Source organism: Falco rusticolus, chromosome 10 (assembly GCF_015220075.1).
Source record: "Falco rusticolus isolate bFalRus1 chromosome 10, bFalRus1.pri, whole genome shotgun sequence".
In the NCBI taxonomy this organism is placed as follows: Eukaryota; Metazoa; Chordata; class Aves; order Falconiformes; family Falconidae; genus Falco; species Falco rusticolus.
The window spans coordinates 13,000,853-13,022,445 of NC_051196.1; the positions used below are offsets into that span (position 1 = coordinate 13,000,853).

The following is a 21,593-nucleotide window of genomic DNA, read 5'->3' on the forward strand; positions in this document are numbered from 1 at the left end:
TAAGAGTAGGAAATCAGGCTTATGGTGAAGGCAATAGAAGTCAGCTTTGATGCAAACTTACGTGTGATTTTTGGCAAGTCACGGTGGGACAGATTTTGTAAAAGAACCTCACTTCTGTGAAGACACTGTGTTATGGGACACATATTTTTAAGAGAGCTCAACACCCAGTGTGTTTATTTGGAAGATCTGGCACTGATTGTTGGTACTAAGTTCTTGAAAATCTGTCTCTGAACTCCAGAAATCTGGCTCCACGGGCCTGATCCATGCCTCCTTCCAAACAGTGGGAATAGTTGCCCCAAATGGGGTAATCAAGTCTGTATTATTTGTCTCTGACCCTCACAGTAAATGAATTAACCACAATTCCTTTTTCCTACCTTACATCTTACTTGCCTGAATCTCGTGCTTTCTTTTACACCTGTACTTCTTACAGAAATGAGCTACTACCACATATATATATATATGTGTGTGTGTGTGTGTGTATGTATATATAAATAGTAAGAATAAAGTGAAAGTCCATTGCAAATGAACTGAAGCTTTGGAGAGCAGGTTAGATCTGAAATAAATGCCACTTGTCTAATTCAGTACCCGGTGCCTAGTACCCTCACAACAGACTTGAAGCATCCTAGGGTCGCTGCTCTGCCCACCCACTCAGCCACCTGTGGCATCTCCCTGCAGCCCCCTCCTGTGGGCTGGGACTCGGGACTGCTGACTCTGACCCAGTCCCATCAATTAAGCAGAGTTGCACCAGGGAAGATATAGATTGGATATTAGGAAAAAATTTCCTCGCTGAAAGGATGCTCAAGCATTGGAATGGACTGCCCAGGGACGTGGTGGAATCACTCACCATCCCTAGACGTGTTCAAAAAACATGTAGATGCGGTGCTTGGGGACATGGTTTAGTCGTGGACTTGGCAGTGCTGGGTTAACGGTTGGACTTGATGATCTTAGAGGTCTTTTCCAGCCTGAATGGTGCTGTGATTCCAAGTGGTAGGACTCAGTGTCACATCTTAGGCTAATTTAAACCAGTGTGTCATCAGCTGAAAGCAAGGGAGCAGTGGTGGTTTATGCCACCTTTGGAGCTCGTTTGGTGCCTACCAGTGCGCTTTAACTCTGCAGTACACAGTTTTGGTTGTGACATTGCTTTGTGTCCTGTTACTTTACATTTCAACATCATTTCACTCAGTGGAAGAGAAGCAGCAGTAATAACTTCTGCTCAACATGGAGATGCACACAGATCTTGGGTATTTCATTCTGTTGCTGCTAGCTGTCTACTTATTGTGCCGGCAACGCTGGTGTGGGAGGAAAATGTGCTAATTAAGTCCTCTTTTTTGTTATTTCAGGAAACCTACCATATGAATATAAAATAGTGATTGCTGGGAATCATGAACTGACATTTGATAAGGAATTCATGGCAGACCTTGTTAAACAAGATTACTACCGCTTTCCCTCTGTGTCCAAATTGAAACCAGAGGACTTTGACAATGTTCAGTCACTCCTGACAAATAGTATTTACTTACAAGATTCAGAGGTAACAGTTAAAGGATTCCGAATATACGGTGCCCCATGGTAAGTCTCAATTTAAACTTTCTTTGCTGTTTATTACTTGAACTGCAGCAGGAATCATTCCTGTTGAAAATGCATGAAGCTGCTTTGTTGTATTGCCCCGCAGAACAGTATCAAACTTAACTGTAAACCACCTTGAAATAATTGCCACTTTGTTTTTGTGTGTGTGTGTATAAATAGGCTATTTTTAGCCACGTGTGGGAAATAAGACAAAAGGAATTGTAATTATTTCTATTCTGCCTGCTGAATGCACTTAAAAAATTGCAAGTTCAATATCCACTCTGTGCTTGTGGATTAACTGCAGTGTCATCTTGGTATGTATGAGAGAAGCTTCGGTACACTGTGTGCTGCTTGGGTACATGTGTCTGCTGTGCTAATAGATTAGTGTGGTAGCATTTAATACGCACACAGCACAAGGTACAAGGCAGCAGGTGCTTTAAGCATTATTTCTGATCAGTTCTAGGCTTTTTTTGCTTTTAAAGTTGTGATAATGAAATTGCAAGCCAGTTTTGATCGCATTCCACCCCTGTGCCAAGCATATGCAGGAAACATTTCTGTCCAGTTTTGCAGTAAGGAGAGACTTCCTTGTTTTTTCTACACGTTGTTTGTGACACCTGATACCTCTCTGTGTGGAGACTTGAGCAGCACTTGTTTTAAATTCTCATGCTAACAACAGCCATGGTCCTTTCAGGCTGTACCAGAAACCTCAACTTCAGTGATGGTGATAATCGTTATGCTACTTGGTGTTCTTAGTCGTCAGCTGACGTACTTAAATGCTAATTTATGTCCACCTGTAAGAAGGGTTTGTTATAATCTTATAACTTAGATTTTTGGTGCCAGGCTTGCTTTAAAGGTGAAAGTAGGAGAGGAAGGGGGAGTGGCAAGGGTTGAACCAAAGAATTGGGCAAACCTATACAGATATTAGAAATTTTCCCCTTCATCTCATCTCTATTGACTTTTCACTTGGCCTGCAGGCCTTGGTGATTCATGCAGCACCACACACGTTGACACTTCTGACAGTGCTTCTTTTGGTCATGTTGTGTCCATTAGTGCTGGCTACAAAATTGTAATCTAGCTCTGTATCTCACATTCTTCACTTAAGCTACTAATTTTTTTTTAATTTAAGTCAGCCTTTAGCTTGTTGTTTAAATCAGCCTGACATTGCTCAGCTAAAAAAAAATAATGAAATACTCTAAATCCTGCAGCATCAGCTAATTGAGAAAGGTGATCTTAATTCAGCTTAGGAGTCACCTCTTACAGACATTTCAAAGTAACTTTTTTAGTAATAGCTTATAACGCACAAAAAGAAGACAGGGCACCTAAGGCCTTGGGTAGCATGAGGTGGATTTGAGACTTGCTGTAAGGCGAGCAGTCATGTGGGCTGGAAGGTTGGCTGCTAAGATTGAGGTTGTGTTCGCCTTCTTTCGTATGTATGCCTTGGACTGAGAGGGCTTGTATTCTGCAGGCATCCCGTGATAATGAAGTGTAGGCATCTTTTCAAATTTATTTGGGGCAGATTTACGTGAACTCTGCTTACTACGGAGCTGCTGGAGAGATCTGGAGAACGTAGAATCCAAGTCTGGGCAAGAGCAAGCTTAGTGTTCTGAAATGGAGAACTGTGTGATATGCCTTTGCATTTGCATTTATATGTACTGGCAAAATGTACTGATCTTTACCCCTTTTTCGCTTCCCGAATCCATAATGGCAATCTGTTACCCTCTTGTCTCCAGCTGCATTTAGAAGTTCTTTAATTTTGCAGGTATACATACGGATTTAGGACGTTTGTTTTGAAATATTAAGGGATGCTGCATCAAGGAACTGAGGTGTTTTAACCATAACAAGTGAACGGCATATGTATGAAGCTATCATTTTGAGTAGAGCTTTTTAGATCAGCTAGTTTGTGTTCGGAGCATAGAGATGCAGTGTCGCCTTTTCTTCCCCCCCCCCCCCCCTTCGCTCTTTTTTTTTTTTTTTTTTAAATAATGACTGTTCCTGGAAAATGTGAAAATTCAGCTAGCTTCCTGCATTTTAGTTGGCCTTTGAGAGGAAGGAAAAGTCACATCAGATACTAGAAAAATCTGTTCCAAATCTGTTCTGTGCCTGGAAACTGAGACAGAATGATCAGACAAGACCGTTAGCACTTCTTAAATTTTTTCTCCTTCTCCTCCAATCACATCTCACTCTGTTACTATAAATCTTCAGATTACCCCAAAGGAAGGGAATTTGTGGGGGTTTTGTATGTATTTATGGCCTCCTTACTCCAATTAGTTCTGTCACAGTAGTGGAACACTGGTCATTAACCCAGAAGATGCTCCAACCCGAAAATGAGATAAGTTGGCATGTTCAATTTATGTGCATTTTTGTAAGTATTTCCAGAGGGAAAAAAATCTCATTTGCCGATAAAGCTACTGGTTTTAATTTAAAAAGAGGGATCAAACCAAGAATAACAGCTGTGATTCTGGAGGTTTCAGCCTGTCAGGGGTTTCTAAGAAGTAATTGCCAGGATACTGGGAAAACTGGCTATAAGTCATCTATTTAGAAAATGTAAATTGCAACTCAGTGTAACTACAGAAAAGAAATATCAGTCCATATTCATTACATGTTATTACTCATGGTACATCTGAAAGCTTTCTAAAGACCTAAGAGAATTCAAGTAGTGCCTCCTAACTTACAATTTAGTAGAATTTGTATGTAGAAAATAACTTACAATACACAGGAGCATTCATGTGTATTTGCAATTGGAATGTGCGGTGGTGCATATCAACAGCCTCTAAGGAGCAGAAAATTTGAATTTAGCCTGATGGTTCTGAGGGTATTAAATGGCATTAGCTGGAGGGGAGTAGAAAACAAAAGTATCAGCCCCTAAAAGAGAAAAGAGCAAGGGTGGGACATGAATCACATTTGGAGCTCTGCTCATTTTCAGAGGAGGAAAATGTAACTTGACATTTTCACACCTTAAATAGGAGATTTGTTGATGTACCTTGAAGGAGCAAAATGGCTGAAGACTTTCCATTTGGTTTATAGATAACAATCCACAAAAACATTTCCCTCCTTTCTCTTCCTTCTGATTTTATCCTATGAACCTGGCTTGTTTGGTGGGATAATGATCGATAGTTTATACTTTGTGCAGTCAAAACTCTTAAAGATTCTAAGGGAAACATTTTCTCCTTTGGAAATTTGAGATTGAGGATACTTATTGAACAGGACAAAAAGCACAGGCAGTAATCGATACAGGAATTTTTTAATCTTGAAGTTCCCTTTGTGACGTATATGTAAGCATAACTCATACTGATGTATCTGTAGAAGGGTAAGGAGAGACAGTCTGTTTTTACTGCAGCTTCAGGTGCTGAATATGTATAAGTTTTATTTAAATTCAAATGTTATTGTAAAATATGAGGGTTTTAAAAATTATATTTGAGATTGTTCATCCATGCTAAGGACTGAGTTTACTGTAGTATGCTATAGATGTTTGAATACAAATATTCTAGCAGTGTCTGTTTTTTAATGAAGCTTTAAAAGCATTCAAACCACCAGAGAATTGCAGTTAACCGGAGCCAGAATTTGTTTAAACCACATTTTGACAGAAATAATTGTTCAGGGAGAATATTTTTATCTGGGTTTTTTTGTTCTGCTCTTCAGCTCTACAGGTAGCTTTTTTGGTTTGTTTGAAAGATGGGTGTAGTTGAAATGGAAAAAAATATTCTGCTAAACTTGTGTGCATAGAAATGTATGGTAGTTAATTTCATGAATAATGAGGCAACAGACTTATTCATGGATTTTAAATTCTGTTCTCTGGAAAAAAATCCACAAAAAATGTCACAACCCATAAATATAAAATCAAATAAACAATAATTTACATTATTTTTTGCTGTTAAAATATATGGACATGATCCAGCCATATCTAACAGAATTAAAAGATCCAAGACTTTCAGCATATATATGTGTTTAGATAACTATAGGTAGACGAATTTTTTTGAGGGACGAAGATGTTTAATAGAAAAGCTAATTCAATATAAAGCAATGCGTTTGAATGGTTAATGGAATCAATTTTATGGAAATAACGGAAAAGCACAAACGTAAAAGATTAAAATTGATTATTTAAATAGTGATTGAAATCTGCTATTTACATCATTGTGATGATAATCAATTCATCCTGAATGAAGCTGGGAAAAAAGCTCTTCCCTTCTGACAGGAACAGCAGCATTGTTCAGCAATATCCTGCACGTTTGTCAAGTTGTAGCTTGTTCAGGTCTCAAGAACAGAAGCACAAAGCTGGCCTCCCAGATGCTTTTAATGAATACTAGTGGGTTTTTCCTATGTCCAAGAATTTGATCTGTACGGTGATCCAGAGGTCAAGAACAAACGGCTCGCTATCGCTCACCTCTGCGAAGCCAAAGCTTTCATTTGCTTTTTTTAGTAACTCTAGAGGAAGTGCCTTAACTCTTTTTCAGAAGCAAAATTTTAATTGGCATGGATAATGCAGCCTTAAGAAAGTACAGACAGGTTCAACCATCTCCTTTAAAAATAACGTTTTGTGCAATTTTTTTTTCTTTTCTTTTCTTTTTAGCCCCGTGTAAATTTTGGCGGTTTCATCAAATGGTTCTGACTCAGTTTGGAATTATTTCTGTAAATGTTTTTCCCCCCTGTTTCATTTGCAATCTATTTTAATATGAGTAGCTCTAAGTTAGTACCTCTCCCTTGTTTTGATCAATGTTTTCAGACTTTGTGTTTATCCTGTCAGAAAAGCGTCAGATGCTGGTTTTTTTCTTTTCAATTATAAGTTTTGTAATGCATCATGGATTTTGCTGACAGTCTTCAAGTTCTTGAAATAGCAAGCAAATTAACAGCAGATATTGAGCGTGAGGACTGGAAAACCAATTGGCAACTCACATGATGGGATTCAGATATACTGATGGGTTCGAATGGATCTCATTTCTTTTATTTTCATAGTCTTAGTGGGCAATTAGCTTGTGCCTAAAAAAGGGAGGAATAGAAACTGAACGACTCAGCAATAAAGTTCTTCATTGCTATTTAGTAGAGAGGAAACCCCAGGGGAGACTGGACAAGACTGTTGGTGTTGTACCAGTTTTTGAGAAATTCTGGTGTTTATGCAGTGGAAGTCAGCAACTGAGAAAAATATTGGCAAAGACTGAAGTCTTCTGTCTGTGTGTTAAACAAACACACCGCCACCGTAGCGTGGTTGTGTTTAAAGGTGCAGGCTCCTGTTTCATTTTTCTTGGCATTTGTCCTTCAGGTCTCTCATTTTAGGATCCAGGAATGTATTCCCCCGGTCTAGAATTGCAGCGGTTTGCTTACATTTTTTGCCTTGTTAGGAATGTCTTGTTGGGATTTTTCTTCAGTCTCCTTGATATCAGAGTCACTTCTAAGTAAAAAAAAATGTCCTGTTTACTTCTAAAAGCTTGCTTTCTTTGTTTTCTTTCCTTTTTCCATTCCTTTTTTTCTTATAGTGGAATGTTTATAATTTTAAATATATTATCTCATAAGTCATTTTTAATACTGTGATGCTGACCTGTCCTAGCTGATTCTTTGGAAAGCTCTGCATCCTGGCACTAGGGCAGATCATGAAGTCTTAACCTTTTCTTCAGGCTTGACTTCAGCAGGAATAAGAATTTTAGAGTATTCATTACTAGCGTAACGCACAAACTGTGCCTGTTTGTGGGTGGAAGTCTAGCCAGTTAAAACAGACACAAAATGATAGCTCTCCTAACTCTTTTGAATCTTTCCTAGTGTGGAAACGGGGGTTTGAGTTCCTGCAGAGCAGTACCAAGCAGATGATTGTGGGAATCTGCTCCATATCTCAAATTCCTGCTCCGTTTTCCTGGAGTTCAGCAGGTGCTGTGCAAAAAAGCAAAGAGCCGGCATGAGCGTGAGCTGTGCTGTTGAGGGGCTAATTATTTATGGTGGTCTCCTGTTTGTGGGTTGAAGTGTAGTTTGCCCAACGAGGTAATTTTGATACACAAGTTGTGCATACAAAACCCACAGGTTGTGCTTCTGTTTTGCTTTGGTTTTGTGTTTTTTTTTCCCTTGCCAGCTGCCTGGGAATAAGAAGTTTTCTTTCCTTCTGCTGAACACTGGGATAACACAGTGGTCAACATGGCATTTGTGTATGCTGAGCAGGCTGAAAGCATTTGCACCCAGCGAGGAGCTAGGAAGAATAGGGATTAACTAGGATACTATAAAACTCCTGACATTTCCAACTTGGTTGCTACAGACTTCACCTTGGGAGGAGGTCTGAACCCCCTGAAAGAATAGGATCTGGGGAAAGAGGAGGGAAGGTGAGAGTTAAGCCAAATGTGGAGATAAGCAGTTCCTTATGGGGATTGCACTCAGTGCTGTGTGTTGATGCCTGCTTGAATAAATTCTTCCATGTGGCTTCTGCGCTTCAGGACTCCTGCTTTTCCATTTTCTCCTACCTGTATGTGCACCATGCCTCTTTGTGGTAGTCTGGTGCAGAAGGGAAGAAAGACAAAACTGAAAATACCATGCTCTTAAGGTTGACCGAAAAATTACTTTGCTTGAAGACAACCACCTTCACAGTAGGAGAATGGAGAGATAAGAGAGGGGCCTGAGCTTTGATAAGCTGGCATCAGAGCAGATTTTGCACTGGGTGGTGCTCCTCAAGCCCCATTACTTGCTTTCCTCCTTAATTGCCCCTATACCCTAAGCAAGAAGAATTAGGGAGCCGCTGGATGCTTTGAGTGACAGACAAAGAGGCTGTTGGAGGGTGTGTGGGCAAGTGCAAGCCAGGGTCTGGCTGCTGGACCACAGAGCAGGAGGACCTTCAGGGTCCCAGAGGGGCTGGTGAGCCAGAGAAACTAGAATTCCAGCGAGGAGCTAAGCGGGACACCAAGGCTTTGCAGTTGGGGTTGGCAGACTACATGAGGGCTGTATCACTGGAAGGGCGAAGCCCATCCAGCCCAACATGCACGAACACATGTGTGTTTCCAGCACGGTATTTTGATCCAAACAACACATCAGTGCATTTTGTGGGCTGTTATCGGCAGTGCTGCTGCACTGGATGCATGAATCATTTCTAAGTCAGGAGTTGTGACCCTGGATGAGAAGGCGCTACTACATGGGCTACATGAAGTAGTCATGAAGACTACAGGAGACTTCACAGTGCAGGTGTCAGCCCACACTGGAGAAATGTAGCAACCCCCTCCATGCTTCAACAGGGTACCTAAATGTGCCAAGTTTGGGACATGGGTAGGTTCACTGACATGGGAGGTTTGTAATAAGCTTTAATTAAATATATAATTATCAGTTATGTGCAGATACACGTATTAGTAGCTTTGCTGAGTTAAGTTGTAATTGGAAAAATAGGGATTACTTTCAAGTGTATTTATAAGATGTGGTGAAATGAATGAGATTGGGGTTGGGGAGAGGGACGATGGGGGAGAAGGTAGGTCTTGTCCTGTGTATTGTCAGGTGTGTGGAATAGGTGTAGTCTACGGGTGGTTTGCTTCATAGTTCATCTATTCAGGGCAAACAGGAAACAATTTTGGAAGGATTTACATTGTTTCAGGTAGAACTGGTGGTAAACCTCACATGATGTGATGGTGATAAAATGCACTAGAAATGGAAGAGAATTTGTGTTTGAAAAACTGTGTTTGGTTTTAATACAGAAGTCAAGTAGCAAGTGACTAGATTTTGTAAGCTCCCAGTCAAGGATAAGATTCCTGATGACTTTTCTTCAAGATGATTTCGGTCATATTTATCTAATACTTATTGATCAGAATGCTGACTTTACCCTGACATGTATAAAAAGCTTAAAGTCACAGAGGCTATGAAATAAAGCAAAAATTGCACAAGCACTTCAAATAAGAGAACACTGATCGTGAATCTGAGCATAGACATAAAGGTCAAGAGTGACAGCTACATTCATCAGGTTTTCATGAGAATCCGTTCAGCAGAATAGATCTGGCACCTTATTTCAGAAGTGGTCAACACTCACGGATTCAGTTCAAAATCAATGAGACCGCTGAGTATTTATAACCACCTCTAAAATGTTGAGGTGCTAGTCTGTATTATGGTTTGTATGCATCTAAAGTATGAGAGTTGCTGACATTTCTGACTCTGCTAGTTAAATTTCAGAATCTTAATATGGCTGAGAGCTATGTTTGTGTATGTGTACACAGGGAGAAAGCTTAAGCAGTGGTTTACAAGCAGGAAGAGGTCAACAGCTTATCATTGTGCCTCCATAGACGTGGCTGAGTTGCATACACCCTTGAGTAAGTACAGCTGGCCTCACAAGCTGCGATGCCTTGCTATCTCCTCAGTTACTTTTGCACAGACAAGCACATCGTTTTATGGCGTGCATGCAGTGTACCTGGGAGAAAGTAATGAGGTTTGCCACCTAGTAACTCCATTCTGTGTTCCTCTTCTTTAGTGTTTTAGATAAACGCTAAACACAGTATCCTTCAATATATGTGCTTAGCGGTTTGCCTTACATACTGACATGCATGTCATGCTTGGAAACCCTGTGCCTGTGGCTACTTTGACAGAGGAAATGATGCTTCCTAGAAAATGAGCTCATGATGATTTGCAGCCATCTGAGAAGTGTGTTTTATTTATTTTGCATTAAATAATGTTGTAAGTACTTGAGTATTGTACCTGCAGATCTGCCAACATGTCTGTCCTCTGCTTCTGGAGAGCTCTCACTTTTTATGCTTCAGCAGTGTTTGCTGGTTGGGTAGGACAAACACGAGAGTTGTGTGGTCTGGTTCTTCAAAGAGCCGGTTGATTTCTGTACCTATGTGAATCGGTGTATCTTACAGACAAAAGCTGATATTTGCAGCTGCTAACTGTATTGCTCTCGTGAGTAAGGTTTCTGGGTTCGTACCCTGGCAATATACTTACAGATTGTGTATCGCCTCAAACTTCATATAAGAAAGCTTTATGTAAGAAGGATGAATCTTTCAGTCTCCTTTTCCTGGCACAGATTTTAATGCATCTTGTTTCCAAAACTGGGAATGTAATAAAAAGAAACCGCAAGAAAGGTGTTCTCTTTAACACCTCTCTTGGTGTTCCATCTGGGCTGCTTGGGCCACTTCCATGTCCTGCACCACAGTGAAATGGAGGAGAAAGGCAAACTGAGTGCTCTGAAAGCTGTAATCCTAAAGTGTTCCCATTTTTAATATGGGATGCCCCAATACACTGTAGTCTCCAGGGTTATGGGTACCTACCTGGATTTGTTTTTTCAGTTCTTAGTAAGTTTGTCTCCCTCTTTGTTTGTGAATAGAACACAGGTTTTGCATTTGTTAAGAAACCTGGAAAGTACCATTTTAAGGAAGAATGTCTTCCACTGCCTAACTTGAAGATCCTTTTTTATAAATTCCTAGATTTATAAGATTCAGGAATGCGTTGCTTATGTTCTTGCATGTAGAGCATTGGAAGAGGTAGAGCTTTTGGAAGAGCTTAGCAAATATGTAAAGAAGTCAAGTATAAATCACTCTGAAAATACTGTTTAATCTGTCTGTAGATAGAGATACTCTGTTGTCACATCATGGATGAAATCCATCCTTCTTGAAGTTAGAAGGATTTTTTTAGTTTGTTCAGGATTTTGGACAGCAGATTGCACATGCTTAATGAAGCACTGGCAAAGGGTGGTACCTGCAGTTGTTCTTCAACTCTGAAGCAGGCACAGACACAGCTTTTTGTGTTGCGATTATCTTCACCATGTTTTGTTATAGCCAGTCATACTGAACACTTTCAAAAGCAGAGAAGTAGAGGTGAAAAAGTTTCATCATTTTCTATATGGTATTTGTGTAGACACCGCACATAGTTCATGCATAGCTTCTAATTGTTGTTGAACGTTAGCAAATTCCAAGTGATGAAAAAAGGTCTGTTACCTTGCATTTTGGTTCAAAGGTATTTATTTGTAGGACTCTTCTCTGGCTGAACACCTTTCCCACATGCGGTGGAATCTTGCTCAGGGCCAGCAAAATCCGCTGGCCAGGCTGGCGCAGCAGGAGCAGCACACCTCCTTGCAGGGTCAGGTGGGCTGTGTAGGATCTCTGCTGGGTCTTAGCATCTGCTAACATATTGTAGTGGCAGCAGTGTTTTTAGTAACAGTTGTTTGTTATATTCCAGTACTGTATTCGCTGGTCTATGCGTAACTGAAAGGTAAGTATAATTCCTGAAAATTTTATAATCATCTGGTATCAACAGAAATTTAAGTGATGCCTAAAGTGTGAGATGAAAGTATGTTTTGTTTCAGCAAAGGATTTTGTTGTTTCATAAATTCTGGAGTTAAGATAGATAAAATATTCAGAGATGCAGAGGCTGATCGTCCATCTGGAAGTGAGCTGCTTTAGCACAGAGCAGCGAGACCCCGCTGTAAGGATGTGCCTTCAGCTGATAATTACTAGCAGTCCAACTACCTAGAGTGTACACCTTTTTCTTATTTATATTCTAGTCCTGTAACCTTCCCTATTCTCTTGTGCCTTTGTTCTATTAATCTACAAAACAGGGCTCGACTTGTGATTAGTCCTTAGAGGTTGTTTCTATTAATCAGGCTGCAAAACAGACCTGCTTGGATGTTCTGTTGCAAGTGCTTAATGCGCTTTCCTCATCAGTCCATGGCACAGAGCTGCTAAGGGTTGGCTTAAATGGCAATGAAATCAGTGATGTGTCTGCTGCACTTTCTTTGTGTTTACGTCTTGATTGTGTAGCTGTAGGATGGGGGAAATAGAAAGAGGAAAATAATTGCAGCCCTATAGAAAATTGCTGAAGTTAGTGACATTTGCGGCTACGTGTTGATAGAGAGCTAATGGGTGGCAGCGGGACGAGCCTGTCACACCACTACTGCTCGCTAGGTGTGTGGGGATGAGAACCGGCCCCATTTTTAAATGCGAGGATTAAAATTCAACGCTATCATAGAGTTCTAAAGATAAATCTATCCCAATAAAATTCAGAGGATCCTTTAAGATAGTGTGTATTTTTCTGCAGTAGGTAGAAAGCCAGACAGGTTTCTGCTGATGTGTCTGTAACAAAGAATAATGTAAGAGTTGGTGGAATGTAAACCAAAAAAACCCACCAAACTGATCTGTAACACTTCCATTATTAGAACTTATCGTAAAATTTGAACAATAAACAGCATATGTAGTGAGAAGCTAATCGACTTTCATTATAGAAGATATTACTAACTATAAAAGCATAATGATTTATGCTTCTAATTAAATACAGTATTTCCTCCCTGTAGGAGGAAAGTATCTATTTTTAAAATGTATCAGAAGAAACAAACCAGACCCCTAGTTATTTTTTTCTGTACTGTTCCTTTGGGTTTGTTTTTTTAAATTTTTTCTGATGTTGATTACATATTTCTTTGCCAGCTCAATAAAGTCTGTCACTGAACTAAAGTACTTGGGCTGCTGTCTGGAAAAAACCCTGGCCCTGAGGCAGCAGGGGCTGGCTCAGCTGCTCTGCTTGCCTCTTGCTGTGTTCATGCCCGTTTTTCCGTATTCCCACGACACATACCTCTATTTCTCTAGTTCACAAGCTTAAATTACCAGCTTTTGCAAAACCAGTGCAATCTTCACTCCCAGCGAAACCCACACCTGGATTCTTGTTGGCTACACTGGTGACTCCAGTCCCTTACCGCTTCGTGCCATCATTTAGCCACCGATTTGAAAGGCTTTGTGCTGCCTCACCCCCGGCTACACACTGCTTCGTTAGGCTGTGGCTTGTCCAGTTTGACCTTTCGCGGCTTAAAAAGCAGAGCCAAACGCCAGCGTGACACCGCGCTTGCCGTGGCGGCGATGCCCTCTGTTGTGCCTCATCATCGCCGTGATGCTGACACAACTGGCCGAGGGAGCGGCTGGCACGCACCCGAGTAGCCTGTTCCGCAGCAGTTTAAGGAGAAGGGGTTCCCAAATTCATCATGCCCTGCAAATTCATCGTGCCCACTCTGCGTTGTGTCAGTTGAGGAGGGGCTGGGGTTCTGGGTTCCCACCACCTTCTCCCTGCAGCAAACCTGGGCCATTACAGAGGGCTAACCGTTTGAAGGTGCCGTATAGTCAAGCCTTTTTTTCAGGGGTTTGCAGGCTATTAATAAGTCACTTAAATTAGTATGGTTTGTACTGTCCAAGGTGAGTTTCTTTCCAATTCTAGCCGTCTTTGGATAATGCTGTTTCAAAGTCGCCACTGTAAAATTTTACATATATTGTTCTTACATGGAATTCAGAAGAAATGGGTCCCCTAACATGGTGTTCTCTAGTCCTTTTCTGGTAATTTCATTTTCACCACCTATTTGTACTGGGTTTTTTTTTTCTTCTTCTTTCTTCTTTTTTCTTCCCTCCTTATCATTTCCCCAATTATCAGAGAAATCACTCTTCCTGCATTGATTCATTTCGACCAGAGTCTGGAAGGCACAGAGAATTAAATTAACTAATATTTTACTTTTGCATGTGATTAATGCTAATGCTTACAAAGAAGAAAATACTTTGCTGTGATTTAATTTTCATTCTCCAGTTGATTCCCAGTGATTTAATTTTGCAGAGGGTTGTCTCTCTGCTTATTGTCTCATATGGAATCATTGAAGTTAGGGATGGAAAAGGCCTATTAAGCCATTCTGCCCTTACAGAATTGTCTCCTAGGCTGTATTTTTGAATGTTTTGCGCAGTTTTATTGAATGGAGAAAAGGAGTTTTATTAGTTCCTTTCAAGATTGTTCCACAGTGTGGTAGGTGTTACTAATGGGAACTAATACTTGGTTTATATTCTTCCAAAGTTATTCTCATTTTTAAAAATATAGAAAGTGTACCATGGTTGATAAGGTGATCCTAAAGGTTTCTTGTACCTTTTGTGATGTTTATATTTGTGTACCTTTCGGACCCTGTGTCTATTACATAATATACTTAAGTCTTTGTAATCCTTTCAGATTTTTTTCTTTTGCTCACTCTTATTTCTAGTGGGTGGGGTTTTTTTTTATTCCTGGGTATTGGTTTTTTGTGGTTGGCTGTTGGGTTTTTTGTTGGTTGGTTGGTTGGATGTTTGGGGTTTTTTTCCTTTCAAAAAGTGTCACAAGAAGCTCAGAACCAAATGCCAGTATTCTGCCTGGGTGTCACTGACGTACTGTATGTCAAGGGGAGATCCTTGGCTAGTTCAAATACTGATGTTGTACAGGGATCGTATGTTTCATTGCTTCCGCAGAAAGTCCAGACTTGCGTCACACTGTCTTTTTGATGTCTCGTGATACATCTATGTGCGTAGCCCAGATCATTTTATTCTTTTTCCCATTCATGTTGCAAGCTCATACATAATCTGCTGTCAGCTGCTGCCCTTAGGTCTTTTGTTTTAGCTTAACGGGTTTCAGGTTTCTTCCTCTCACTAATTATTTATGTTTTTTTAATTCTTCTCAGATGTATTAGCCTGTTTTTTTCAGAAGGAATCCCGTTTTCTTACTTCTCTCAGTGTTTCTAACCTCCTCTTGTATAATTTCTTTCCCCACTGTCGTGTTTATAACACCTCTCACTATATTGAAATCTGTGAATTTAATTAATGTGCTGTTTACCCGTTCTTCCAGATCATTAATAAAGATGTTAAATAAAACTGATCCTAATACCAATCCCTGTGGCAATCCACTAGCACTTCCCTTGTGCTGCTGCAATCTGTTTATAGCCCTTTAGCCACTATTCATCCGTGTGATAGTCCTCACAGGCAAGCTAATTCTAGGTTTTTGGAAAGGCATTATTTCACATTTTGCCAAAGTCTGGGGTGATGCAGTCTTCTATATTATTTCAATTTACTGACTTGACTGAATTTAATGTATTTACAAAAATTAAATGTGATGAAAATGGAGCTGGGTTTTTGGAGCATTTTGAAATCTTAGCAGCTGACTAGCTATAATTCTCCTTTCTTAGAGCAATTGTACCTCCTCTACTCCCCCACCCCAATTACACTGTAATTTTATTCTGTGCTGAATTTAGACTTACTAGGAGATAATTCTTAGTATCACTTCTTAATTCATGGTGTACAGATCAGTGCCACATTTCTCACTGCTTCTCCAGGATCTGTTAGTAGAAGTACTTCACATAGAATTCTTCAGTTAATATTTCAAATTCTTCAGTTAATATTTCAGACTTTGAATTGTCTGTTACTTGTCAGCAGTCATCATGGACAGAGCTTTATTGTTTTGTAATTTTACATACACACATATATATATGTGTGTGTGTCTTTGAAATTTCATTCACCCGTTTACAAAAACAACAGTAAACTCTTGCCTTAATTTTAAGTGCACGTGTTCATCCTGTGAAATTTGTAAGATTTATGTTTTTGCTTAAGTTCAGCATGGGTTTAAGTGCTTTCTTACTGTGCAGCTTGGGGGTACGTATCATTTGGTTAGTAGCCAACTGAATTTAAATGTCACTCAAAGATATTTTAAATCGCAATATGAAAAAATATTTTGCTTTATGACTTTTTACGTTGTGTACATCTACGTGAACTTTAATAATGAGTTGCATCATCAGTAGTGGAATAAAAACAATCTTGGGAAATTTCAGTTTCTTTTATGTATGTTTGGCTTGGTTTTACAAACTCAATGCAAAAATCGATTTCTACATTATAACTGTAGCACAGAGAGTTTGTCACAGCTGGGCTGGAATGGCATGCTGTTCAAATCACAGCTGAATCATCATAACCCAGAGAAGAAAAGGTATTATAATATGGGTCACAGCCTTGATTTAAGACTGTACTAATCCACAGCTATAGTAATATAAAAAAAGTAATATATAATAATATTAAAAAACAAACAAACACCACCAGGGAGTATCACAGTGTGAACGAAGAAATCCCTCGTGGTGTTGTGTGGTGCTTGTACATCACTGACCACTCTGAGCAGGGATTTCTTGCTTCTCCGGACGGAAGAGGGCACCTTCTCCAGTGACACTAAGCAGCGAGATGCTGTATTAAATGACTTTGAACACAGTAATTTTGATGTCACCCTGCAAGCATTTAAACCCCACTGAAACCGGTGAAGGGAAGGGAGGTTGTGAGACAGCTTAATCTCAGTTCCGCAGTCAGTGATGCTGGGTCTGAGCTCTGCCGTGTTACTTGTTCATACAAACTTCCTCCAAGTCAGCCGGGTTTGTGATTCATTCCCCAGAGCATCAGATAGGGAGTGTGTGCTGGCTGCAGCAGGGACACGGTTACAGCTGCTGCAGTGGTGCTCCAGATTTGGAACTGGCCAAGTTCATACTGGGTAAATGCTTTGCATCTTGTTCCTGCAGTGCTTTGGTTTGGGGGTTTGATCGAGTACATAGGTACACTGAGATGGGGTTTACTCTCTTGGTGAACGATGACTTCAGATCATAATTAGTACTGCAGTAAGATCTGCCAATAATGAATAGTGAGAGATGGCGTGACGGGTTTGGTGCCTGTCTTTGCGCTTAGGTAAACGTAAGGATGGCCCATTTGAATTAGTGCTTTCTGTATAAAGCAGGGAATGGAAAGTGGCCTTGATATATTTTCAGTGTCACTTAGCTGGCATATGTTCTTAGCATGTTGAACCCTTGAGGAGAAGTGCATTAAGAAGTTACTGTACCCATCAAAAAGCCACATGATTTGCACTAGACATGTACATGAAAGGCAAGTTCACATAGGTGACTGCTGTGAAATAATTTTGATTCAGACACCTTTCAGAAAGGTAAGTGGGTAAGAGAGAGATACAGTAAATGCATTGCTTTCTTCAGGAGGCAAACTGTTGGTTCATATGGCTTCTTGGTGTTAGAAAAGTGTCTGTAGTTTGTGAAAGCCAGTCTCATGCATGTCAGAAATGCTTTCAAAATTAATATTTAGCACAGTTACTATGCTAGTAGAAGGAGATCTGGTCCTTCTGCTTCTTGAATCATACTGTGCTGGTATATATATCACAGTTTGATGATACTACTATTTTTAATTATAGTATTTGAACTATATTAATTGCTACAGACTGTGGTGATTAGTGGAACTGAATTTTTAAAGTTTGTTTGCAGACCTTCAGACTGCTAGGCAGCTGCTGCATATGCTGACTGTGCTTCCAGTTGAGAGCCGCACGGGTGCCAGAAGGATGGAGCGTATGGGTGAGGGAACAGGGAAGGGGAGTCCCAGCTCTGACACAGTCTCATTGTATGAGGAGCAGGAAGTAACTGGTTTCTTTGCTTTCATTTGCTGATCTATAGAATGAGGCTTATAATATCTGTATGCTTTCCTCACTGCTTGCCATTCGGACAGTAGTTACAGCACATGAAGCACTGTGAAAAGTGCCAAGTGTTACAGTTAAGTTATTTTTAGCAGGATATGATCCAGCTAGGTACTGAACAGGTGCAGGCTTTCATGATGATTTCAAAGGAGCCAGAGGGACCATTTGCCTGCGTGAAGTTTGTGTACTTGCTGAAGTTCTCGGCTGGATCGTTGCACTGGAAGGCTAAGTAGGTGTCTATTTTTTGCAGGATAAGAAGGGGCGTATTTGAGATACTGTTGAAGTGGAATAGATAGCTGTGTTACTTGAAGTGGGAGCTGATAACGTGTGATTTGAGGACACTTGAAGCCCTCTTCTCCAAAAAGTGGAAGGTTAATAAAAATGATGCACCGAGTTCACTGTCTGAGATTTGTCTTTAGGGTGATAAATACATCACTCAATAATTATTAAGAAACATTAAAAGAATGCAGACAGGCTTCAGTCTGTATTGCAGTGCAATGGAGTCAGGGAAAACCATCTGAAATTGTTGGCTGGAAATACTGTGCTCTCTGTTATCCAAACCCAGCAATGAGCTGGCTAATGCACCTTTACTATAGAAACCCCCACCAAGTCTATACCCAAATGCCTGTTGAGAACTTCTCCCAAGGAGGTGATGAGCTGTCAAAGACCTGGGCAATCCCAGCCCTCCTCTCCCCAGCCCAGACTCTGAGTCCAGCCCACTTTTTTTCCATGGAGCTGTTAGGATGTTGCTTATTTTTCCAATAGACCCACCTTGGCACTGAGTGTCTTTGGGGAAGATATTTAGACTTCAAAGGAATTTAGACCTTCATTTGAACTTGGGGGTGGGCCACACATAAGCACCTGTGGGAAGAAATGTACCTTTGTTCCTCACAAGTTAATACTAATATTCATTCCTACCTACTAATAACCACCTCCTGGTCTTTTACGTAAAGTCAGACTAAAAGTAGGAGATTGAATCTTCAGTCAAAGGCACTTCCCAGGTATTTGAGAAGAGAGTCCTGCAGTCCAGGCGGTGAAAACTGACACTTCTTCTTGCCTTCTATCAAAAGCGGTGTTGAAATGTAGGGCCTGTTATTGTATATTTATTCAGGCATCAATCACAATCAAGCCTCCTGCTAGTTCATCTGTGAGGGCATTGTAATCCTATTTTTATCAGTTCCTTCCTGTACAACAGACAGTTAAAATAGCATGAGTAGGGGTCAGAAATATCTTAATGGGTTCGGTTCCCAGAGATATCGGTGACCAGAGGAAGAGTTTTGCCGAAATTTCTTCCTGAGCTGATAAGGTAGATAAACAGGGGCAAGGTGCAGACTTGAGGGCGTGCTGTGGGAAGCAGAGCATGGCACTGTAAAGGAGCTGCAGAAAGATTAGGTAGTATTACTTATGGAAAAACCTCAGGAGCAGATGGAAAATAAATGTTACCATTTGCCAAGTTACCTGTTGGTAAAAATAAGCATTTAATTTTTATTTTTTTTCCAGGGTGGGCTGGTTTACGTCTGAGTAATTTTTATAATTAGCTTTACTTTTGTTTTTGCTATTGTACTTACTAAATATCTATGAGTGATTATAAATTTGAAGAAAGTTGAGTGTGGCAGTGTTTCAATCTTGTTAACCTTGGGTGAATGCTACTGACTCTTATTTAAGTAGCAGCATAGCTTACTATGCATTGCAGTCATTAAACTTTTTATTTTACATTTTTACACTTCATATTTTTATATGCACATTTAATTTTTTCTTTTTATAAAGTGATGAATTATGCTTTTAAACTCTTTTTTGGTCATTAATTCAAGCCATCTTTGGATGCAAATTATTAGAATTAGTTTATGAATGAACACAGAGAAGGGTTTCAAATTTGTCCTCTTACCAGAATAAAACTACCTTAGAAGTTCTAAATACATAAGGAAAAAGAAAGTTCATTACAGCACATTTTATTTTATAAGAAAAAGCATTACCTTTGTTTCACTTTTAAAATTGATCTGTTGTTCCTGGTCAAGCTAGTCTTTCCAAGATTGCAGAGATAATAGACCTAGTCTTTCATACTTAGTTTTTATTCACAAATTGCAGGTGGTACGTTTGCTTTTCTGATTCCCAGTTTGTTTATTTTTTTCCATTTTAATGAAACATTAATATGAACTACTTGTATGAGCTAAAATAAAAAAGGCATTATCTTCTCCAAAAGCAGGAACTAATCCTGTAAAAATCATTTTTAGCAAACCGGGATTCTAAGAGCTTATCTGGGGACTTCTGCCAGTTCAGTGGTTTGGCTTTTAACTTTAGGAACAATTAAACGTTGCTTATTGTGTAGGATTTTAATGATTTTAATATATTATTGTTAGTGTAGACTTTGTGTGGGTAGTTGCAGATTGAGGGCAAATATTAAAAATTATTACTGTGTCGGACAGCTAATGATGTACTTAATATAAACTAGAATTCATTATGTGAAAACTCAAAAATCTGTATTAATTAAATCAGAAATGTAAGTTTGTTTCCCCGCCGGTGTTTGTTGTTTGAATATTAATAATTTTTGCTACAAGTCTGTGATAAACTCACTGAAGAGAACAGAGAAGCCACACGTCAAGCTACTTTTCTATTTAGCAGTCTTTCCTCACCCCCTGCTGTGCTAGGGGTTGCAGCTGCTTATGACGCTGGGTTTTATGTTTAGTTACACAATATGCGAAGGTTATGCTAACAATGTGCTGAAGATTTTGAATGGCGTTCCACCATGTTCTTATTTTAAATTTGGTTGTTAATTATTCTAATTGTGTATTCCAAAATATCCTTTCCAAAGAGAACTTATTTAAAATAAATTGCACAAGAAAGCAACCAATCGGTAAAGTCAACAATATTTTTGGAGACTGAATGCTTTTTGCGAGCAATAAAAAGAGTGACGGTGTCAGCATTCTTCCTTCATGAACACTGAAAACTAACAACAAATAATCAGAAGCCATCCCGCTCATTGCAAACTGAAACTGCATGCACAGTAAGCCAAACTTCAGTATTTCTCTACTTTCTGGATGTTTTCTGGCCAACACCTGGTGCAAACTCAGATAAACTTGGTGAACTTGTGTACAGCTGCGACTCCTGGAAAGCTGTAGTGCTCTTCCCAGGGTCTGGAGAAGCTCATAGGGATGGGTGGTCCTTTTGGTGATGGATTCAATCCATCAGGGCTGATAGCAAGCAAGCACTGCAGGTAAGTCTTCCCCAGGGGTCTCTTGCAGATTTTCTTGTTTGCCCTTTTTGTTTCTCTAATGGAAGTCCCTTGTGTTTTCCAGCCTACCTGTTGAAAGCACTGGCCTTTTCATACAGAAGCAACATGCTGAATTGTGCATTAAAAATCTTAGATAATCATGATTTTGTAGCAGCTGACCTTACAACACGAGCAATTAAATCTTACTGTTTGAGGAATAAGCTTTAGTTCAAAAAGAAATTCTGCAGTTACAATAATCTAGGTTTTTCTTTTATTGCGGCTGTTAACTATCAAGAAATATTAATCATTTCTGGAGGCATGGTACGTAAGTTAATTTAAAAGTTGGTCTGACATTTTTTTCCTCTTTAAATAACAAGGAGGTAAATATTGGTGTGAGCAAAAGATGTTATTCTAGTTGGAATAAATAGGTGGGGGTGGAGGGGGTTGTGACTTTCATATCACAGCTTTCATGTGATACTTCTAATTATATTGCACTTTCCTCTCACCCCACTCTGATGGTTGTATTTCGGGTGAATTCGTTTTACTCCAGCAAAAGCTGACAAGAAAGGGCAAACTGCTCCTTCTTGATATTCTGTTCCAGAAAGTAGATTTTTTCATTAGCGTG

At 39.7% G+C, this 21,593-nt stretch overlaps 1 protein-coding gene across 2 annotated transcripts in view; it reads left to right on the top strand.

The window, feature by feature from the left end:
• MPPED2 (metallophosphoesterase domain containing 2) overlaps positions 1–21,593 on the top strand; it is a 107,573-nt gene that overhangs the window by 58,339 nt on the left and 27,641 nt on the right. For both annotated transcript variants that reach the window (XM_037403323.1, XM_037403324.1), the window contains exon 4: positions 1,341–1,566. In XM_037403323.1, the coding sequence (XP_037259220.1) occupies positions 1,341–1,566 (226 nt within the window). The remainder of the gene's footprint in view (positions 1–1,340; positions 1,567–21,593) is intronic.